The sequence below is a fragment of the Mytilus edulis genome, chromosome 2 (assembly GCF_963676685.1).
Source record: "Mytilus edulis chromosome 2, xbMytEdul2.2, whole genome shotgun sequence".
NCBI classification, from domain to species: Eukaryota; Metazoa; Mollusca; class Bivalvia; order Mytilida; family Mytilidae; genus Mytilus; species Mytilus edulis.
The window spans coordinates 14,696,846-14,716,605 of NC_092345.1; the positions used below are offsets into that span (position 1 = coordinate 14,696,846).

The 19,760-nt window shown below is 32.2% G+C and overlaps 1 protein-coding gene across 1 annotated transcript; it reads right to left on the reverse strand.

Moving 5' to 3' along the window:
* Positions 1-232: 232 nt before the first annotated feature.
* Positions 233-5,275, reverse strand: LOC139511541 (perlucin-like). The gene is made up of 5 exons (XM_071298373.1): positions 5,189-5,275; positions 4,071-4,165; positions 2,993-3,086; positions 806-1,019; positions 233-435 (listed from the first exon to the last, which is right to left on the reverse strand). Exons 1-5 carry the CDS (start codon positions 5,250-5,252, stop codon positions 402-404), a joined length of 501 nt encoding a protein of 166 aa, XP_071154474.1. The 5' UTR covers positions 5,253-5,275; the 3' UTR covers positions 233-401.
* Between the last annotated feature and the right edge of the window lie 14,485 nt (positions 5,276-19,760).

Genomic DNA, 19,760 nt, shown 5'->3' on the forward strand with positions numbered 1-19,760 from the left:
ATTATGTTTCGACTTATGAATTTGAATGTCTGTCTTGTATCTTTCGCCTATATTTTACAGACCAGACAACTGTTGTGCTCATTCAAGTCTAAGACTGCCAAAACATGTCTTTTGTGTGACACAGACCCATCTTACCATTCAGCCATAAACAATATATACATTGTACATGGGAAAAAACGGTTTGATAACACAGTTTTTCACCAAGATTTAAATATCAAATGTACTGACTCGAACGTTTAGTTTACTTTGATAACAGAATAATTAGAAGACAATTGTGAATTTAATGCCGATCGCCCCGAGATATATGCAGTATTTCTTTTGATTAAGAATATAAGTTTGATTAACTATTTGTCCAATAAAATTTAAAAATCGAAACGACTTGTTTTCACATTGATATTTGTTTATCCTATTATTTCAGAACCATCTCCAGAATACCTACAAAAGAAAAGTTAATATATCACCAAAATAGATAATCAAGAATTAAATTCAGAGTTGTTTTTGCCTGTTCCTTTTTTTTTTTTAAGTAATTGTATTTGTTGTACTTTCGATATTGCATAATCAGCTCAGGTTCGTCAGATTGTTGTGTAAGTTTTATAGTCCATATCATAAGTAGAATAATAACGACATTTTACATGTTTTATATTTGCTGTATGTCTTAACTTTATTAACAACCAAGTTATATATATTGGCTGTATCGTAAGATTTGGGGATGGTAAATTGACCATTTAAAAAACATTGTTTTCTCTCCTTAATTAAAGCAATGTCATGCTTTAGACAGATTAAGATTAGAAAAATATATACTTACTCTTGTTCACAGATAAATCTGTACAGTCCGGTACATGTGGCGTCGTTCCATTTCAAATTATATGCAGCATACATATGTAAGCAGTTCTCGTTTCTGGCCTTGTTGTCTGGTACATTAGGATACCAGTCAGTAAAATTGAACGGCTGGTCTGTTTGAGCCCACGTCCACATGCCTTCTATGACATCATCTCTACCTCCTAACCAATAGCTTTGACCTACATTTGTATAGTTAAGAATAATTACACATACCGACTTACGAAGAAGGAACTTGTATAAATTGAACCAATTACTTTCATTAATTGGTATTTTCGTCAATACATAAGTTTCAGAAATTCATATTTTTAATTTGATAGGTAACTCTAGTTTTGCATATAACATTAATGTTATTAGTCAAACACTGGTATATTTCTTAAATATGAGCAAATATTAAGGAATTTGCAAATAAACTGAAATACCCCTTAAAGGTGAGAACATCGAGTAAAATTAAACGAGATTGTGATTCATTTACTCTTGTAACGTAAGGGGTTCCGATCAACAATAGAGTAACATAAAAGTCCTCAAGTAGAAAATAGTTACGAACATGCTTGTATCATTTCCAATCCAGTTCTTTTCACAATTCGTTTGATGTGTTTAAGCTTTAGGTTTTACTATTTAATATAGGAATTTCCGTTTTGAATTTTCCAAGGAGTTGGCTTTTTTTTTTTTTTGGTGTTTGATATTTTTACAGAATGATGATCGTAGCGACACGTACGGCGGAAAAATATTGTATCACTACGGTAAGAAAATATTTACACATAGTTGGTGAACAAGTGAATTATTTTTCCTTGTGGCAATGATGGTGCTTTTGCAATTGTGAAAAAGAAAGATCAAAATGTATTAAAATAATGCAACAGTTAACGTATTGCGCATGTGCAAAAAAAGTCCGATAAACTTAAGAAATATCGAGGGTCTTCAGAATAAGTCATGATATCCTTTTCACGAAGAAATATCTTTTTGTGATTTTTAATTTAAAAGAATTAGCTTAGATTATAAAATCTGTTATTCGAAAACAAATTTCACAAATAAAATGTAGGTTGTCATTTACTTTCCCATAATTCTTCAATATAATTCCCTTACACAGTTCAACGTTTACGACAGCATTGCTGTGTTGTCCATTAAATAGTATTGTTGTGCTCACTCGGAACTATGGTGTGTTGAAGGGGTCAACTGCTTTGAAATAAGTTCTTCACGATTGCTTATAATCTCTTAAGGCAGGGTCGGTCATAATGTATGCACGGCTGAGATGATTCCAAGGGACAAGAACACAATTGTATTTAAATATGAGAATTCTTAACATATGTGAATTGAATACAAATTGTAATAAACAAAACTTTTTGTCAACAATATGCCCATAATATGAATCAGTTGCTTGATAAATAGTTCTAAGAGATGTTTGAATTATGTAATGAAATGGTAATGATACATATTTATTACTTTCTTAGTTTTGATAAATGATAATACATCGTGCATTTGGTATGGTTGTCCCTCGCCTTATTCTAAACTATCGGATGCATATGAACTCTATTGGATACTCGTGGTCGTTCACCTCTGGAGTTTTGGGATGATTGACATAAGTAAACCAAAAATAAATACAATAAGCAATATTTTTTTGCTTATTCATATTTAAAATGTTTAACTTATGAAGCCAGTGATTGCCTTTTCAGGCTTTTGAACAAAGAATATTTTATGTAATTATCTTTCCTTTAAAAAAAACCCAATATGTTTGTTGTTTTTAAATTCGAAAATCGTATCAAAATATTGCATCATTCTCAAATATATATATATATTGAATTTTTAGTTTGAAAGAGATTTGCAAATTCAAATTTTGTATTTTGTATTGGTTCTGTAAACTAGCGAGGCCTCTCATTGGGGCTGTGTCAGTAATCATATAATCACAATTTTTTTGGCCAATATAATCACAAGACATAATCATTAATCATTATGTAAATAAGATAATCAAATAATAATAATAATAATAAAAAGTCCTAGATTATCAAATAGACAAATGATCAGCAAACATTTGGTCTATAAAGCTACAAACTAATGTACATGTAGTAATCTATAAACACTATTTAAACGGCCAGGTAATCACATGATCAAACCCCATAAGGAGGCTCACTAGCTACAGAATGCGATTTTCTATACATACCTGGCCCTTGAGTTTTACCCATGTTTACTAAAAAGGTCGCCTGTTCTTTTGACTGAACTTCAGCAAGGCGGGCGTTGTGTGCACTACAACTGAACTAAATAGAAAAGGATGTATGATTACCCCGAAGGTTTTGTATGTTATAATCGAAATGTTACAGTAGCCAAATACAGCTAATAATAGAATTATTGAAAATTATGATTATATTAAATTTATGGAAAAGATATGTAAGATTGCAAATGCGATAATCCACCAGAAACCATAGGAAAGTATAATACACGAATCTGTAAATCAACAGGCCAGCCTGGACGCTTGCAATTTCCGGTGTTAAAAAATCCATTTAACCATCTACAACGTTCTGATTTGTACGAAAACTTCATAGCAAAGGTTTTCTAACCAATGGAATATCATTACTTTGTTTCTTGGGTTCAGAGAAAAGCATTACCTCGAGAAAAGTCATAAATAAACAGAGAATATCATATCGATTGATGTAAGTTTTCATAAAATTAAAACAAAATAATATTTTAGTTATTTTTTAATTTATCAAAAACGAAATCAATGTTAGTACCGATTAACAAATATATCTTTAAGAATACGTTTATTCAAAGGATCAATGAGTTGAAATTGGTCGTATTTAATTTTTCAGGCTTTATAACTAACATCACCTTAAAATTCAGTATGTGATTTCCTATTTTAGTACTAATTATTCTGGTACAGCTAAACTTCAAAACAAAATCTTAGTATCCATGAACTAATTTAGTAAATGAGTTAATTAATGTATGGAAATGAAATCACTAACTTAATTTTTTACCAGGTACACATATATATAGATTAAGCTAATTGAAATCATATATACAGCACTATAGGACGAGCAGAGAACGAGTTTGGAAACATACATACCATAAGAATGGGCAAAAAACATCATCGTCCAAAAAAATAATAAGCAAAACAAAAAGTAAAAATCATGGTTAGTTATGTTATAATTTTGCATTATGAATAAAATATCAGCAATGAATATGTGTTGGTTTTCCACTCATCAATCATTTTTATATCATGTTTTCATTTCTAGGGGCGCGTTTACCTCAGCTTGAAACCAATTAAAACGTTCATGGCTGAACAAATAGCAAGATGATCCCAAATGATGCCATCCTAATGCACATTCAGTGTTTCCATTATCTAAAATATAATTAAGAATTGAAATGGGGAATGTGTTGAAAAGACAAAAGCCCGACCAAAGAGCAGAAAATCGCAGCAGGCCACCAATGGGTCTTCAAGCGGCATCGGCTTGCACCAAAACAAAAATGTTTACTAGATTAGTGAAACTGCACGTCACACGAGATATATATTTTGAATCCTTGTTTTAAAACTGTTTGTTACATTGTACTTGGCTCTTTTACACAACAAAAAAAAAAAAAAACGACGTACAATCGATTAGATTTATTACGCTTGAAGTAACGATTAGAATAAATATACATTAAAAAAATTTGGAAAATTTGGAAACTGTTCTTGATCTTTGACAAATATTGACCGTTAATGGTCACTTTTCATGATTAAAGATAAACCTTCGCAAGTACGTAGGGTCATTCTAAGTTGAATGTTGATTGTAATTGTCAGTACTTCGGAACTGGCATGATTTAGTACAACACTTTCATAAAATGTCCGTTTATAAATTTTGAAATTATTATAAACTAAGGTTTCAACTTCCTCAGGCAAAGTTGGCCGTAGATGAATTTGACTCTTTTGTCGTTTTTTTTTCTATATAGCTCTGCAACTGTTTCGGCTTTCAAATATTCGAATTTGAGTCTTCCTGATGAAGGTAGATCCAGAAAAGCGCATCGGACGTATGAACCTATTTAAAGTGTTTGCATTTGTTTGGTAACTTTGAATAAGAGACAATGATTTATATCAATGTATGGAAATACATTTTTTTTAGTATGGCTTATTGTCATCTTCAATCAAATTCGGTAATTGCTGAATACTCAATAATGTATTATTTTAATTATTCCGAGAGAATAGTATGCATTCACATAAAATGTCCAGACGGTCTTTTATGACTATGACTATGAATTATAACAGCCACCTTTGAATTAAGATTCATATCAAAATTTTAAATTTTACGAGATTTGATCTATTCATCGATCTATCGAGAGAAACAAAAACAGTTATGTTAAACAATATTTATATTTTGAACATACATACCAGGCAAAATCAGCAAAATCAGCAGGTGAAATACTTGAAGCCAGTTCACAATCATGATTCTCATTATATACGAAGTACTTCTCCTTACCTCGGTTTATTCCAAAGTGATACAAAAGCCTTATCAACATTTTAATCAGTTTAATATACAATATGATAGTCTAAAACTTCAAACAGAAATATTTAGATATGACACCAGTTTCAGCATTGATTAAATCGCGAAAGTTCTTACCCTTCCGGAGCACCTGAGATCACCCCTAGTTTTTGGTGGGGTTCGTGTTGTTTATTCTTTAGTTTTCTATGTTGTGTCGTGTGTACTATTGTTTTTCTGTTTGTCTTTTTCATTTTTAGCCATGGCGTTGTCAGTTTGTTTTGGATTTATGAGTTTGACTGTCCCTTTGGTATCTTTCGTCCCTCTTTTCTCAAATAAAAATCGCAAAAGTTTGAAATTTCCAATGATCAACATTGCTATCCCCTTGCTTCAGGAGACAGAGGTTGTATTGTTCAATGTGTTCTGATACGTTTCCCTTTTTCTAGTAAAGATAATATTGGTAATACTGTTCAATTTACAAAGAGGTAACAGTAAAGTTCATCGTGGTTCTAAACTCTAGAGTTCATTTTGAGTAGACACAGAAAATGGAAGAAGATAAAAATCTGAGAGAATCGAACTCTGGAACTCTAAATCTAACAAGACCAGGGTTGAGTTCAATATCGTAGTAGCTACATAGTGCTACGTAGATTTTGACTATTGAACGTGTAGCTATAGACTAATTGCTACATAGATATTGATAGCAGCTACGTAGGCGCTATGTATCTGCGACGATATTGATCTCAACCCTGGTTGGGCGACCGCTATGTCATAAAATATTCTTTTAACAATAGAAGACTGGACCAAAACGAAAAACCAACAAAACAGACGACTATTTTGGCGTCGTTTTAATCTATGACTGCCAAAGTATGACTCGATTTTGTTTGACACATACCCGTCTTACCGATTAACTCCTTCGTAATGTTGACCGTACAACAGGGTTGAGTTCAATATTGTAGCAGCTACGTAGCTGCTATCAATATCTTTGTAAGAACTAGTCTACACGTTCAATAGTTAAAATCTACGTGGCACTACGTAGCTGCTACGATATTGAACTCAACCCTGGTGACGTGTCGATTTCAATCTTTCTCACAACCTTGCTGATAGGGAGTCATTGCGTGAACAGCACAAATCTATTTTGCGCGTATTCTTTAGAAATATTTATTTTTTTGGCATGATTAATAGTCATCAGTAATCTCTACTGAGATTGATTTTTGGGGGAATTCATCTTTTAAAATCATATTCAAATCTTTTTTAATTAAAAAATATTTATTTTATCAATAAGTCTATTCCCCCGACAAATGAGACTGTGAAAATCTCCCAATGCCATCCCCGTTTAGTTGCTTCCCTGAAAAAAATTAGTTGGTGTTAATATATAAAAGAGGGACGAAAGATACCAAAGGGACAGTCAAACTCATAAATCTAAAACAAACTGACAACGCCATGGCTAAAAATGAAAAAGACAAACAAACAACAGCACACACGGCACAACATAGAAAACTAAAGAATAAACAACACGAACAACACCAAAAAACTAGGGGTGATCTCAGGTGCTCCGGACGGGTAAGATAAGATATGTTTAACATTTATAAAATAAAACAAACAAACAAAAACAAGTCTATAAGGAGTCCAATTTAAATAAGTTTAGGTCATGGGTTGTCCTTTGGTTAAGGCATTAGACGTCACAACCATTTCTATAAGAAATTATATTAAGATTGTATTATATATATAAGTATACACTGCCTTTACCTGAATACATATCATTATATTATTATTAAAACAATGAGGTACCATTAAGACAAAAACAAACACAATATTTCTTCAAAAGTACCATCACTTTTTTGGCACACGGATAATGATACAAGGAGATTAATTTGTTTAAAGAAGAATGCTATGGAATATGGAACGCCGGAACTGTCTTATAGTGTAAATATTTAATGTGTTTTGTCGCTTTGCCTTTACGTCCTGTCATTTATTTTTTAGGTTATGTGCATGTGCCTTTATTTCCTGACACTACATCTCTGCGTTATGTCAAATTTATTATGTGTTTGATCAAACAATTGTATGATATGCCATTGCTAAACTTTGTTGTGTGCAATAGGAATTACGTTATGCTGTAACTACTATATATTTTGTGAATACCTCCAAACGTTATTACATTCTTTCATATTTTCTCTATGAAATTATGTTATGTCTATTCTTCCTTGACGTCAGTCAGTTAATAATTGCGTCCTGTCTCAAATGTGATTGCTATGCTGAATGTTCTAAACGTTTTGTTTTGATACATCTTTGTTTTATAAAAACCTCATGATATTGTAGTCTAACGGCTTTATTTTGTGTTTATATATATATATATATCTCCAGTAAAAAACATAATACATCATGGTATAGATCATATACGTTTTCTCTGTCTCTGTTAGCATTCATTTCGTCATGTGCACATGCCTTTTACATTATGTTCAAACACCTTATACATGATGTGCAAACATTTTTTACATTATGTGCGTTTTGTGTAAACATCGTTTACGTTATGTACAAACACCTATTACGTCATATGCAAATGCCTATTACATTTTGTGCAAATACCTATTACAGTATGTGCAAACACCTATTACGTTATGTGCAAACATATATTACGTTATGTGCAAACACATATTACGTCATGTGCAAATTCCTATTACATTTGTGCAAACACCAATAACGTTGAGTGCAAATACCTATTACGTTATGTAAAACACCTATTTCATTAGGTGCATACACTTATTACATTGTGTGCAAATACCTATTACATTATGTACAAACACCTATTACCTTATGTGCAAATGCCTTTGACATTATGTCCAAACATCTATAATGCTATTATGTGCCAACACCTATTACGTTATCTACAAACACCTATTACGTTCAATCAATGATATACACTTTGAAAATTAAGAAAGTTACAAGTTTAAGCTTTCTAAAAAGCTGTTGATAGCTTCGCTATAAATATGTGTGCATCAGGTTGTTGATTTAGTATTGGAAATGTGGTATTTTTAGATATTGATTGATATAAAACTGCTATATGAATATGTTGTTCTTCTTTAAGAGTGTGCGTTAATGAATTTGAAACCTGGTGACTTTTGTTATCTATTATTCATGTGTTTCTTTGCCAAATACGTTCTGCTATTTATTTGTATTGTAGTCCTGTATTATTATGTTGTCATTTTAATATTATCTTTAACAATGCTATCAAAGTGCAAGGTTTGGCATGCCACAAAACCAGGTTCAACCCACCATTTTTTTCTTTAAAAATGTCCTGTACCAAGTTAGGAAAATGGCCATTGTTATATCATAGTTTGTTTCTGTGTGTGTAACATTTTTACGTTGTGTTTCCGTTGTGTCGTTTGTTTTCTCCTATTTTTGAGTGTGAATTCACATTACTATAAGACGTGTCACGGTACTTTTCTATCCCAAATTCATGTATTTGGTTTTGATGTTATATTGGTTATTCTCATCGGATTTTGTCTAATGCTTAGTCCGTTGCTGTGTTTGTTACATTTTAATGTTGTATCGTTGTTCTCCTCTAATATTTAATGCGTTTCCCTCAGTTTTAGTTTGTTACCCCGATTTTGTTTTTTCGTCCATAGATTTATGACTTCTGAACAGCGGTATACTACTGTTGCCTTTATTTATACACCCATGCCATTTTGTTCACTTCCCTTGTTGAAAATTATAACATTTACAAATAGACAGACATGACTCTAGTTTCCAAGAAATGCAATCGAAAGGAACAATACTATATAAATAAAGGCAACAGTAGTATACCGCTGTTCAAACTCATAAATCCATGGACAAAAAACAAAATCGGTGTAACAATCTAAAACTGAGGGAAACGCATTAAATATAAGAGGAGAACAACGACACAACACTACAATGTAACACACACAGACACGGACCAAGCATCAGACAAAATCCCACGAGAATAACAAATATAACATCAAAACCAAACACATGAATTTGGGATAGACAAGTACCGTGACACGTCTTATCGCAATGTGAATTTACACTAAAAAATAAGAGAAAACCAACGACGCAACGTTAAAATGTAACACACACAGAAACGAACTATAATATAACAATGGCCATATTCCTGACTTGGTACAGGACATTTTTAAAGGAAAAATAAAAAAGAAGATGTGGTATGCCTGCAAATGTGACAGCTCTTCACATGAGAGCAAATGAAGCAGAAATTAAAAACGACAGAAAAGCCCGTACCGCACAGTTCTCTATTAAAAGACCCCGAAATGACAATTTAAACGAAAAACTGGCGGCCTACCTTATGTACCAAAAAATAAACTAAATATAAATAAGTAACACAACAACAAACGACAACCACTGAATTACGGGCTCCAGACAGAATGTGGCGGGGTTAATGGGAGCCCTGCCCTGACAATGGGACAGTACACCATAAAAACAAAGTATGGAATCTAGTTGAAAAAGGCTTAACTCATGAGATGGTTACACATAGAAATGCATCTAACAAAATCATAGAGTGGCCCTGGCCCAGTAATTTTACGTCTCAACAAAAAAATTACACTAAGTACAGATCTGAGAGTACTCTCAGTTATTAACAGCCATTACTTCAAAGTTCCCATTGTTTTCCCGACTGCAACCTCGAACTAAAAATATAACGGGTGTCAGGATGATTTGTTATGACCCTCCCAGTAGGCTATTCTAGCACGAAAAGTGTACCAGTTTAAAGCTACGGTGACAGTAACCAATGCAATGACGTCTCCCGCAATTTATGTAGAAACTTAGGAATCTAGCATTTTTTGTCAGATGTTAGTGTCGTTTATTTCCCATAAAAGAGGGGCGAGGTAGCAGATGGACAGTCAAACTCTTAGATCAAAAATAAATTGACATCGCCATGGCTTAAAATAAAAAGACAAAACAGACAAATATTATTATTTTAGTACACAAGCCAAAACTGAAGACTGAGCAACACGAACCCCACTAAAACTGGGGTGATCCCAGGTGCTTCTGAAGGGAAAGCAGATCCTGCTCCACATCTGGCACATTTCTGAATAACCTTCCTAAGACGTACTAACTTTAACTCGAATTTGTTTTTCTCTATATATTTATGAATTTCGAACAGCGGTAAACAACTGTTGCCTTTATTTACTACTCCTTCCGTCCCTGACAAGGCGTGTTGATGCGAGTGGGTGTCCTGAGGGGAGGAGTGGTCAGGTGGCCCGCACCTCTTAGCTGAAACTATTTAAAAACTAACAGAAATTATGTACGATAAGCTACGCCCCCCATCCCCCTTTTCTCTCTCGTTATTTGTAAAAAATGTGTGTTTCAATTGTGCGAGATCTGAGCTTTTCGCCCAATAAACTAAGTAATTTAACTTAAAAAATCAGTGATTCCTGTCTTTCGCATATACGTAACTAGTTACAATTCATACATGCAGTTGTATTTATGAATAATTCTAAGATGGTTTACATATCTGCAAATGCTTAATTAAATGTAACTTAAATTGTCATACCAGAGTTTTTGGTTGCTTTTATATTTGAAATATTTGAACATTTAGTCGATTTCACTTTGATATGTTTATGCATGTACGGGGTTACATATAAAAGTAATCCAGCGTTTCTAAGAAAGTAATCAATTCTATGTCCATAGCACCATGCCCCGATAGAACTATCATGTGCCATGTGTTTCAACTTAATGTGACCAAAACGTAATTCGGTTAACCAAAGACTACTTGTATTACTGTAGATAATAATAATTTTGCGCTTTCATATTTATATGTTCTGTTTATAATTAAATTGGGTGGGGTGTATAAATTCTATATCTTGAAAGATCTCATCGTAAATAATTTGTATTATAAGTTTCAAGTTGATGTGACAAGTCTTCATGGGTAAATAACCTTGATCACAGATTGTAACCTGATAGAAAGCAGACTATCTAACGGGAGGACGGATGCATGCATGTCCCTTACATATGTACCCGGGTCACAAAAAAGAATAGTTGAGAATTACAAGAATATAAATTCTTGCTGTATCAACTTGGCTGCTGACTTTCAAACTTTGCATACACGTACAATGTACATTTATTTAATCCTCTTAGAAACAATTTAAAATTGTAATATAAATCGTCAACTTATACAGTCAAAAGTAGTACCATCCATGTTATTTTCAACATTGAGTAAATTAATGCAAAACGTACAGCGGGATGGTTAAATTGATCTACGCATTGATATTTTTTTAACTGGTACCGAGAATCCCATGTGATCTATGTCAAACGATAAATATATATAAACAATAGATATCATTAAAAAAAATAACATTATATTTAGGCAATCCTGGAAATGATAGATCGAATTTATTTCTTGTACAACAATTAGTAATGTTATCCTTTTTATGATTAACAAAAGCCGTATTTATCATATAGCCACTTCTTCCATTTAACTGTTTAATTAGAAGAAGGATTCTGATACAGAAAAAAGTGAAAGGAAATAAAATAGTCACAGAAAAGACAATATTTAAAATTTCTTTTTTCATAACAATAACTTCCATCATATTCTCTGATATGGTATTGTCAATATTCCGCAGGTAAAAGCTCATCAGCCTGTATCCGCGTATGAAAGAACGCATTTTTGATATTGAATAAATCATACTTAAAAGCTTTAACTCGTGGGCACTTGAGAGTCAGTTTGCCTTCGGTATGGAGATTAATATATAATCTCATATTTTTTTATTTTTTTTTTCAATAGATTTACAACAATTGCATACCTTTTTTTGAAATTTGCAAAATTTAACTTAATCAAAACAACCGATTTCTATCTTTGTAAATATATTTGAAACATTTATCATTTTATTTAATAAATCCAATTTTTTTCCATTTTTTAAAATATATTTGAAACATTAATCATTTTATTTTATAAATCCAATTTTTTTTATCTCTAAAATTGTCTAAAAATAAATATCCCAAATAATTTCCTCGACAGGGGAGGTTATCTCAGATCAAATTTTGTTTCCACGTGAGATCGATCTAAATTTTAAGATACATTTACCGAGGGGGGCAAGGGGGTTCCAATAACAGCAAAACAGTGAATTGATTTGGCTTAAAACAGATAAAAAGGAATTGAAAAGGTATAAAAACAGATAACACTGAATGAAATTTTAAAATCAGTACGGTCCAGGACCAATCCAGTAGATCTTATAATATAACTGGTTGTGTGGATCTAGCTAGGCCTTAACACAGACATGAATCAGACATGTACATTGTATATACATTTTAATTATTATGAATTTTTTTTTTTAAATGATGATTGATTGAATTCTATATGTCCGCATGGGGATATATAAGGAAAGAGGGACGAAAGATACCAAAGGGACAGTCAAACTCGTAAATCTAAAATAAAACGACAACGCCATGGCTAAAAATGAAAAGAACAAACAAACAACAGCACACACGACACAAAATAGAAAACTAAAGAATAAACAACACGAACCCCATTCATAAGGAACATTGATGCACACTATTGAATTTTGATTACATGTATTATAAACTTTAGTTATAAGATACAAAAATACCCAGATGAAGACAGAAAATGGAATTGATACATGCATGCCAGCAGGCGCGGATCCAAGGGGGGGGGGGGGGGCGGCGGTTACGGGGGTTGGAATCCCCCTTTTTTGGACAATCAATGCGTTTGAATGGGGACATGTAGTTGGAACCCCCTTTTTGTCCTGGGTTAAACCATCTCCTTTTTAAAATGGCTTGATCCGCCTCTGGCCACATGGGTCAGTTACATGTACAAATAATTCTGATAATATAATAGAAAGCAAAAGATAATGTAATTCCCAAAGCCATTATTCACTCACATGGCTCAAACAAATGATACACAAATATGTTTGCACTTTGTAAATAAGTATTTTAAAGAGATGTGGTATCATCGGATTGCAAATGAGACATATCTCAAAAAGAGACAAAATGACAAAGAAATTAATAACTATAGCTCATCATATGGCCTGCAACACATACTGCATAGTCAGCTATAAAAAAGCACTGAAATGACAGATGAAAAATAAGAATCAAACGAGAAAACTAACGACCTACTTTAGCTACAAAACAATACTGAATAACAACCACAAACGACAACCAGTGAATACAAGGCTAACAAGAATAACATGAGCAGACTTGAGTACTAGAACTACGAATATATTGAAAAAGTAAATTGTTTGCTTTCAACAAACAACACATTAAAATATCGTGTTAATCGCGTCCGCTCATAGTTAAAAATAGCTCAAACTGATGCAAATAGTTATCAAAAGTACCAGGATTATAATGTAATACGCCAGACGTAAGATTCATCAGTGACGCTCAGATCAAAAAAGTTATAAAAGCCAAACAAGTACAAAGTTGAAGAGCATTGATGACTTACAATTCCAAAAGTTTTGCCAAATACGGCTAAGGTAATTTATTCCTGTGATAAGAAAATCCTTTAGTTAGTTTTTCGAAAAATTCAAAATTTTGTAAACAGGAAATTTATAAAAATGACAATATAATTGAAATTCATGTCAACACCGAAGTGCTGACTACTTGGCTGGTGATACCCTCGGGGACGCCGGCAACGTCAACCGGCAGTGGTATCGAACACTTCTGATTTTCATAAAATCTACGTTTTTCAAGAAAAGAGAGAGATATACTATAATGTTCACACACTTAGAAAGAAAAGAAATATTGATTTTTTTAAGATGCACGAGACACTACACTTTTTAGAAACAATCATTTGTCTTGGTTTCCATTCTTTCTAAATTCAACGAAAATAGGCGGCCAGTTGCAATAGCTTATGGTACCTATAATCCAAGTTAGTTTTTAAAAAGGTTAAGATAAGAGGGTCGGGCTACCTGACCCCCCCTTTTTTTTTTACCTTCCTCATCATACCTACCCGTCGCAACACGCCTTGTCAGGGACGGAGGAAATAGTAAGTCTTAGAATTGCAGGATTCCTTAGCTGCTACATAAATCGACGTCATTGCATTTATAGCATTAACCTGGTACACGTTTCTCGCTAGAAAAAAAAATTGTTTTAAATATTTCATTTCAGGGTCTTTTAATGCTGACTGTGCGGTACGGGCTTTGCTCATTAATAAAGACTGTACGGCGACCTATCGTTTCTAATTTCTGCGTCATGTGGTCTCTTGTGAGTTGTCACATTGGCATTCATGCCACATCTTCTTTTTTTATATTGTATTGTTCCTTTCGTTTGCATTTTTTGGGAAACTAGAATCATGTCTGTATATTTGTAAATGTTTTAATTTTCAACAAGTGAAGTGAACAAATTTGCATGGGTGTATAACGCACACTCTTAAAGAAGAACAACATATTTATATAGCAGTTTTATATCAATCAATATCTAAAAATACCACATTTCCAATACTAAATCAACAACCTGATGCACACAGCGAAGCAGTAAACAGCTTTTTAGAAAGCTCAAACTTGTAATTTTCTTAATTTTCAAAGTGTATATCATTGATGCGTTTTTCGTTTGATCTGTGTCAAACAGGTGTTTACCAGAACGTAATAGGTGTTTGCAATAGGTTACAAGGAAATAAGTATTTGGTCCTGCCTTTTCACTATCAAAGATCCATTAAAAAAATTTCGAATTCTGAATTATCAACACCTTTGGGTGTAATTGCAATGGTCAAACACATATGGTGCCGCAGCTTTTTTGATAGAAAAATGGCATTTTTTAAGGGTACTCAAAGGTTCCGGAATTTTCGAAATAGTACGAATGAAGAACACCCCTTGCTTAATTTGGCACAGAAAATCTTGCTAGTCTTAGAGAGTTTTCTCTAAATTTCTCGCTATTTCTACACCAATGGCCAACACTCATTTCTCATTATTTCAATTTTAATTTCTAATTACCAAAACAGCAGAAAATAAATTTACTTCTACCTATTATCTTGGATGTAAAATCTAGGTGGCGCCAGCGATCTATATTTACTTCCTTTTAACCTATACTGACACATATTGAAATAAAATCGGACAACCTTTACATAAGTCGATTACTATATACTACTGCTGCTTAAGTTCAAAATTTTGGATTAAAGAGACAATTATTCACCATTTAAAATGACTTTCTTTACAGGTACCCCCCTTTATAGAAAACGTTACTTTTTACAGACTTGGGGCCATTGACCAGCTTATTTTGACTGTTTGGTTATATTTAAAACGCGGTTTTTGATTAATGAAGTTCGATTGGGGTCTATTAAAGACTTTAGGCTGATGATTTAATAACTGTGTCCAAATTATATGTCTTTATCGCGAATATATGGACACCGTTGCATAAGAGTCAAAATATTTTATGAAATAGACTATAAAAATGCTGAAACTAAAAATTCATCATTGCTGTTATGTGTTTTATATGAATTGTGTTCAGAATATTCTATTCGACGATACTAAGGAGAAACATGTATAGCCTTTGATTTTTTACCTAATTTTTAATATTTTACGGTCATTTTGGCACATTTTAGCCATTAAAAATACAAAAAATTCGCTAATATGAGCAAAAATAAGCCCCCCTTTTTTTAGATATGCATAAATACATTCAGTGTTATCGAGGATGAGGAGAAATTATTAAAGACAGAGTCCTTGACAGAATTCTCGTTTTTACAGTAGATCGATGAACCCTACCCCTGAGACAGAAGAACAAAAAAACAGTAAAAATTTGATATAGACTATAGTTTCACGGCGATCAGCAATTTTCTTCTGATATAGTTAATCACTTAGTACCTTATTAATTTACCGATCCAATTTCTAAAATATCTCGAAAAATACAGTGATGCGCCAGAAATCGTCATTTTGCTTTAGGTTACAAGGAAGTAATTATTTACATAGGCGACAATGGTAGCCTTATTTGGTCCTGCCTTTTCACTATCAAAGATCCATTAAAAAAAATTTCGAATTCTGAATTATCAACACCTTTGGGTGTAATTGCAATGGTCAAACACATATGGTGCCGCAGCTTTTTTGATAGAAAAATGGCATTTTTTAAGGGTACTCAACGGTTCCGGAATTTTCGAAATAGTACGAATGAAGAACACCCCTTGCTTAATTTGGCACAGAAAATCTTGCTAGTCTTAGAGAGTTTTCTCTAAATTTCTCGCTATTTCTACACCAATGGCCAACACTCATTTCTCACTATTTCAATTTTAATTTCTAATTACCAAGGCAGTAGAAAATAAATTTACTTCTACCTATTATCTTGGATGTAAAATCTAGGTGGCGCCAGCGATCTATATTTACTTCCTTTTAACCAATAGGGTTTGCACATAATGAAATAGGTGTTATACATAACGTTATAGGTGTTTGCACTTAACGGTATTGGTGTTTGTGTAACGGTTTATTTCTTCCTCTGTGATATTTTATCCTAAGGATAATCTATCCCGGTAATTTTTTTCCAGGCATGGTATTTCACAGGTTGATTTTTTCCAGAGGAGTGAAAATCTATCTGTGTTAAGAGGATATTATGTACCGGTATATATTTGCCGTACTATATTTCTCAGAACCGTGTGAAATAGAGTCCCATTAACTTCTATGTAAGTTACTCACAATCAATATATACCTGACTATAATTATAAAATGTTTCACAAAGGTAGACCAAATTTGCATAATTTATCAAAGGGAGGTAATTATGAGCAATTTATATTTTAAAGATATTAATTAAATATATTTCTGAATCTATTTTATAGTGAAATTTTTCCTTGAATCTTATTTTTTATATATTCATTTATATAAAAAGATGACTTACAACTTGATTTAATAAGACAGATAACATTTCACAGGTAAAAACTATCCAGCTGTTAAACATGCTTTTGCTCCAATATATTTTTATGCTATGATTTATCTGATTTCCATATAATCAACAGCTACATCTCTGTCCCCAGACAAAATTATTCATATAGTTAAAAATATCATCATAATCAAATTCTTCTATTACTGTTAACAGTAGTAATGTAACTATATTTCTACCTTACTTTTAAATTTATATTTGTACTGAGATCTGAAAACAACTCACTTTTTACATGTATTAAACTAACCTTATTTAATCATGATATTATTTTCACAATTTCGATCTTTGAAATTACTTCTGTTTTTCTTCCCTATGTTTCATGATCATTTTCTTTTTAAAAGAATGATATTGACTTGAATATTTCAGGAATTTTTTTCATGGATAATTTGTGAAATTATTTACCATTATAATACATTTTCTTTTAATAATTTCGCTTTATTTCAAATACACTATTGTTATTGCAAAATATTTTTAAAGGATAAGTTTTTTTTCTAATAACTATAAGTTAGCTACCCAGATAGAATTTCACGGCAAAGGAAAAAATATCCCAGGGAAATATTTTCTTCTGGATAAAAAAATAACAACAACTACTGTGACATTTTTTCCTACGGATCAAATATCACACGGATATAATTTTGCTTTACATTTGCACATAATGAAATAGGTGTTATACATAACGTTATTGGTGTTTGCACAAAATGTAATAGGCATTTGCATATGACGTAATAGGTGTTTGCACATAACGTAAACCATGTTTGCACAAAACGTATATGAGACAATATCTGAAAAAGTCTAATTATTGGCAATAAGAAAAAATAAAAAAAAAATCTTTAGACCCGGTATTATAATAACACAAATCGAAGAACACACATTGGGGATCTAGGAACTGTTGTCTGTAATTCAAACAATTGTTAAATGTGGTAACAATTGCAATTTTGAGTAACAGGACAACGGTAACAGGACAGAGTTGGTAACAGAAAGGATTTTTTTCTCAAAAAAATGCTTTATTTTATAGTTAAAGAAAAATACATCATTTCAGATTGGTCACAATTGGAAGATAACAGCAAACAATGTCATTAATCCTTTGAAACTGTATTTGCCAGATGAAAAATCTGCCTAGGTAATGAAAATTTTTAAAATAAATTCCTTTCTGTTACTATCTACTATACTAGAATTGCACAATGTTCACTGCTGTTATCAAAAGCAAAAAACCTATATTTTCATTCAATATACTGTATATTACTTTGAAATTTATTTAATATGGTGATGATTACTTATATTAAATGAAATGGTTGACATATAATAGTAGATTAACTTTTTGATTCATCAGTGAAATTGTCTTGAATATCCTTCCTGTTACTGATTACGGTAATGCTGTTTCTTTTTATCAGGTAACATGACAGAACGTAACAGAAAGGAATTACGCAGTACTTTTTGTTCATTTACTCGAATTATGTAGAAGTTTACTTTCATCTACATATCAATTTGACAAGATACTATAAAAACACATGTACTGTTATAGTGCTGACAATGAAATATTCTCAGAAGGTACACAAAAAGGCTGTAACAGGAGAGAACAATAAAATTATTTTTCTCCAAATTCTGATCTTTGGGGAGTTCAGTTGTTTTTAAACTGGCTGCTTTTCACCTAAACAAATGGATTCATACATTCAGGAAATGATACTCTTTACATTACATTACAAGAAATAATCTTTCAAACGTGTCCACAGGTGGTAAAAAAAACAGCGGTAACAGGAGGGAAACTACCCCTGGGGACAACATTCAAAAGACCCTTAAAAATGCAAAATTTTCTTACATGCTTCAGTTATAACAAAATAAGACCAGTAATGGAGAAGTATATTATATAATCTATCAGATTTGTGAAAATCGGAAGGCTGTTTACTTAATTTAGATATTCTTTGAATGATTTAATTTTCAGAAAATAACAGGGGACAACATGATTTTTGGGGAGTTGACCATTTAAATTATAATATTTCATTAGATGAAATAAGACTTTTTCAGATATTGTCTCATAAACTGTTTGCACATAACGTTAAAAGTATTTGCACATAACGTTAAAAGTATTTGCACATAATGTATTAGGTGTTTGAACATAATGTAAACGGCATGTGCACATGACGTAATGGATGCTAACCGTATATTAACTATACCATGATGTATTAGTTTTTTCACTGGAGATACATATGTATAAACACACCAGAAAGATGTTAGGCTATACTATCTTGAGGTTTTTATTTTATAGAACAAAGATGTATTGAAACAAAATGTTTATAACATTCAGCATTACAATCACATTTGAGACAGAACGCAATTATTAACTGATAGACAAAACATAGAGAAAATATGAACGAATGTAAAGGTGGTTGATCATAAAGAGTGCAGGTATTCACATAAATTATAGTATGTTACAGCATAATGTAATGCCTATTGCACACAATAAAGTTTAGCAATGACGTATCATACAATTGTTTGACCAAACAAATAATAAATTTGACATAACACAGAGATGCAGTGTCCGGAAATAAAGGCACCTGCACATAACATAGAGAAGAAATGACAGGACGTAAAGGCAAAGCGAAAAACACATTAAATATTTACACTATAAGACAGTTCCGGCGTTCCATA

Excerpts from the sequence above, each read along its gene's own strand:
- LOC139511541 (XM_071298373.1), bottom strand. The coding sequence starts at position 5,252 with ATGAGAATCATGATTGTGAACTGGCTTCAAGTATTTCACCTGCTGATT. Across the intron at positions 3,087-4,070 it reads TTAATTGGTTTCAAGCTGAG|TTCAGTTGTAGTGCACACAA; the intron begins GTAAACGCGCCC and ends TTTTCTATTTAG. Across the intron at positions 436-805 it reads AGATTTATCTGTGAACAAGA|GTATTCTGGAGATGGTTCTG; the intron begins GTAAGTATATAT and ends TTTCTTTTGTAG.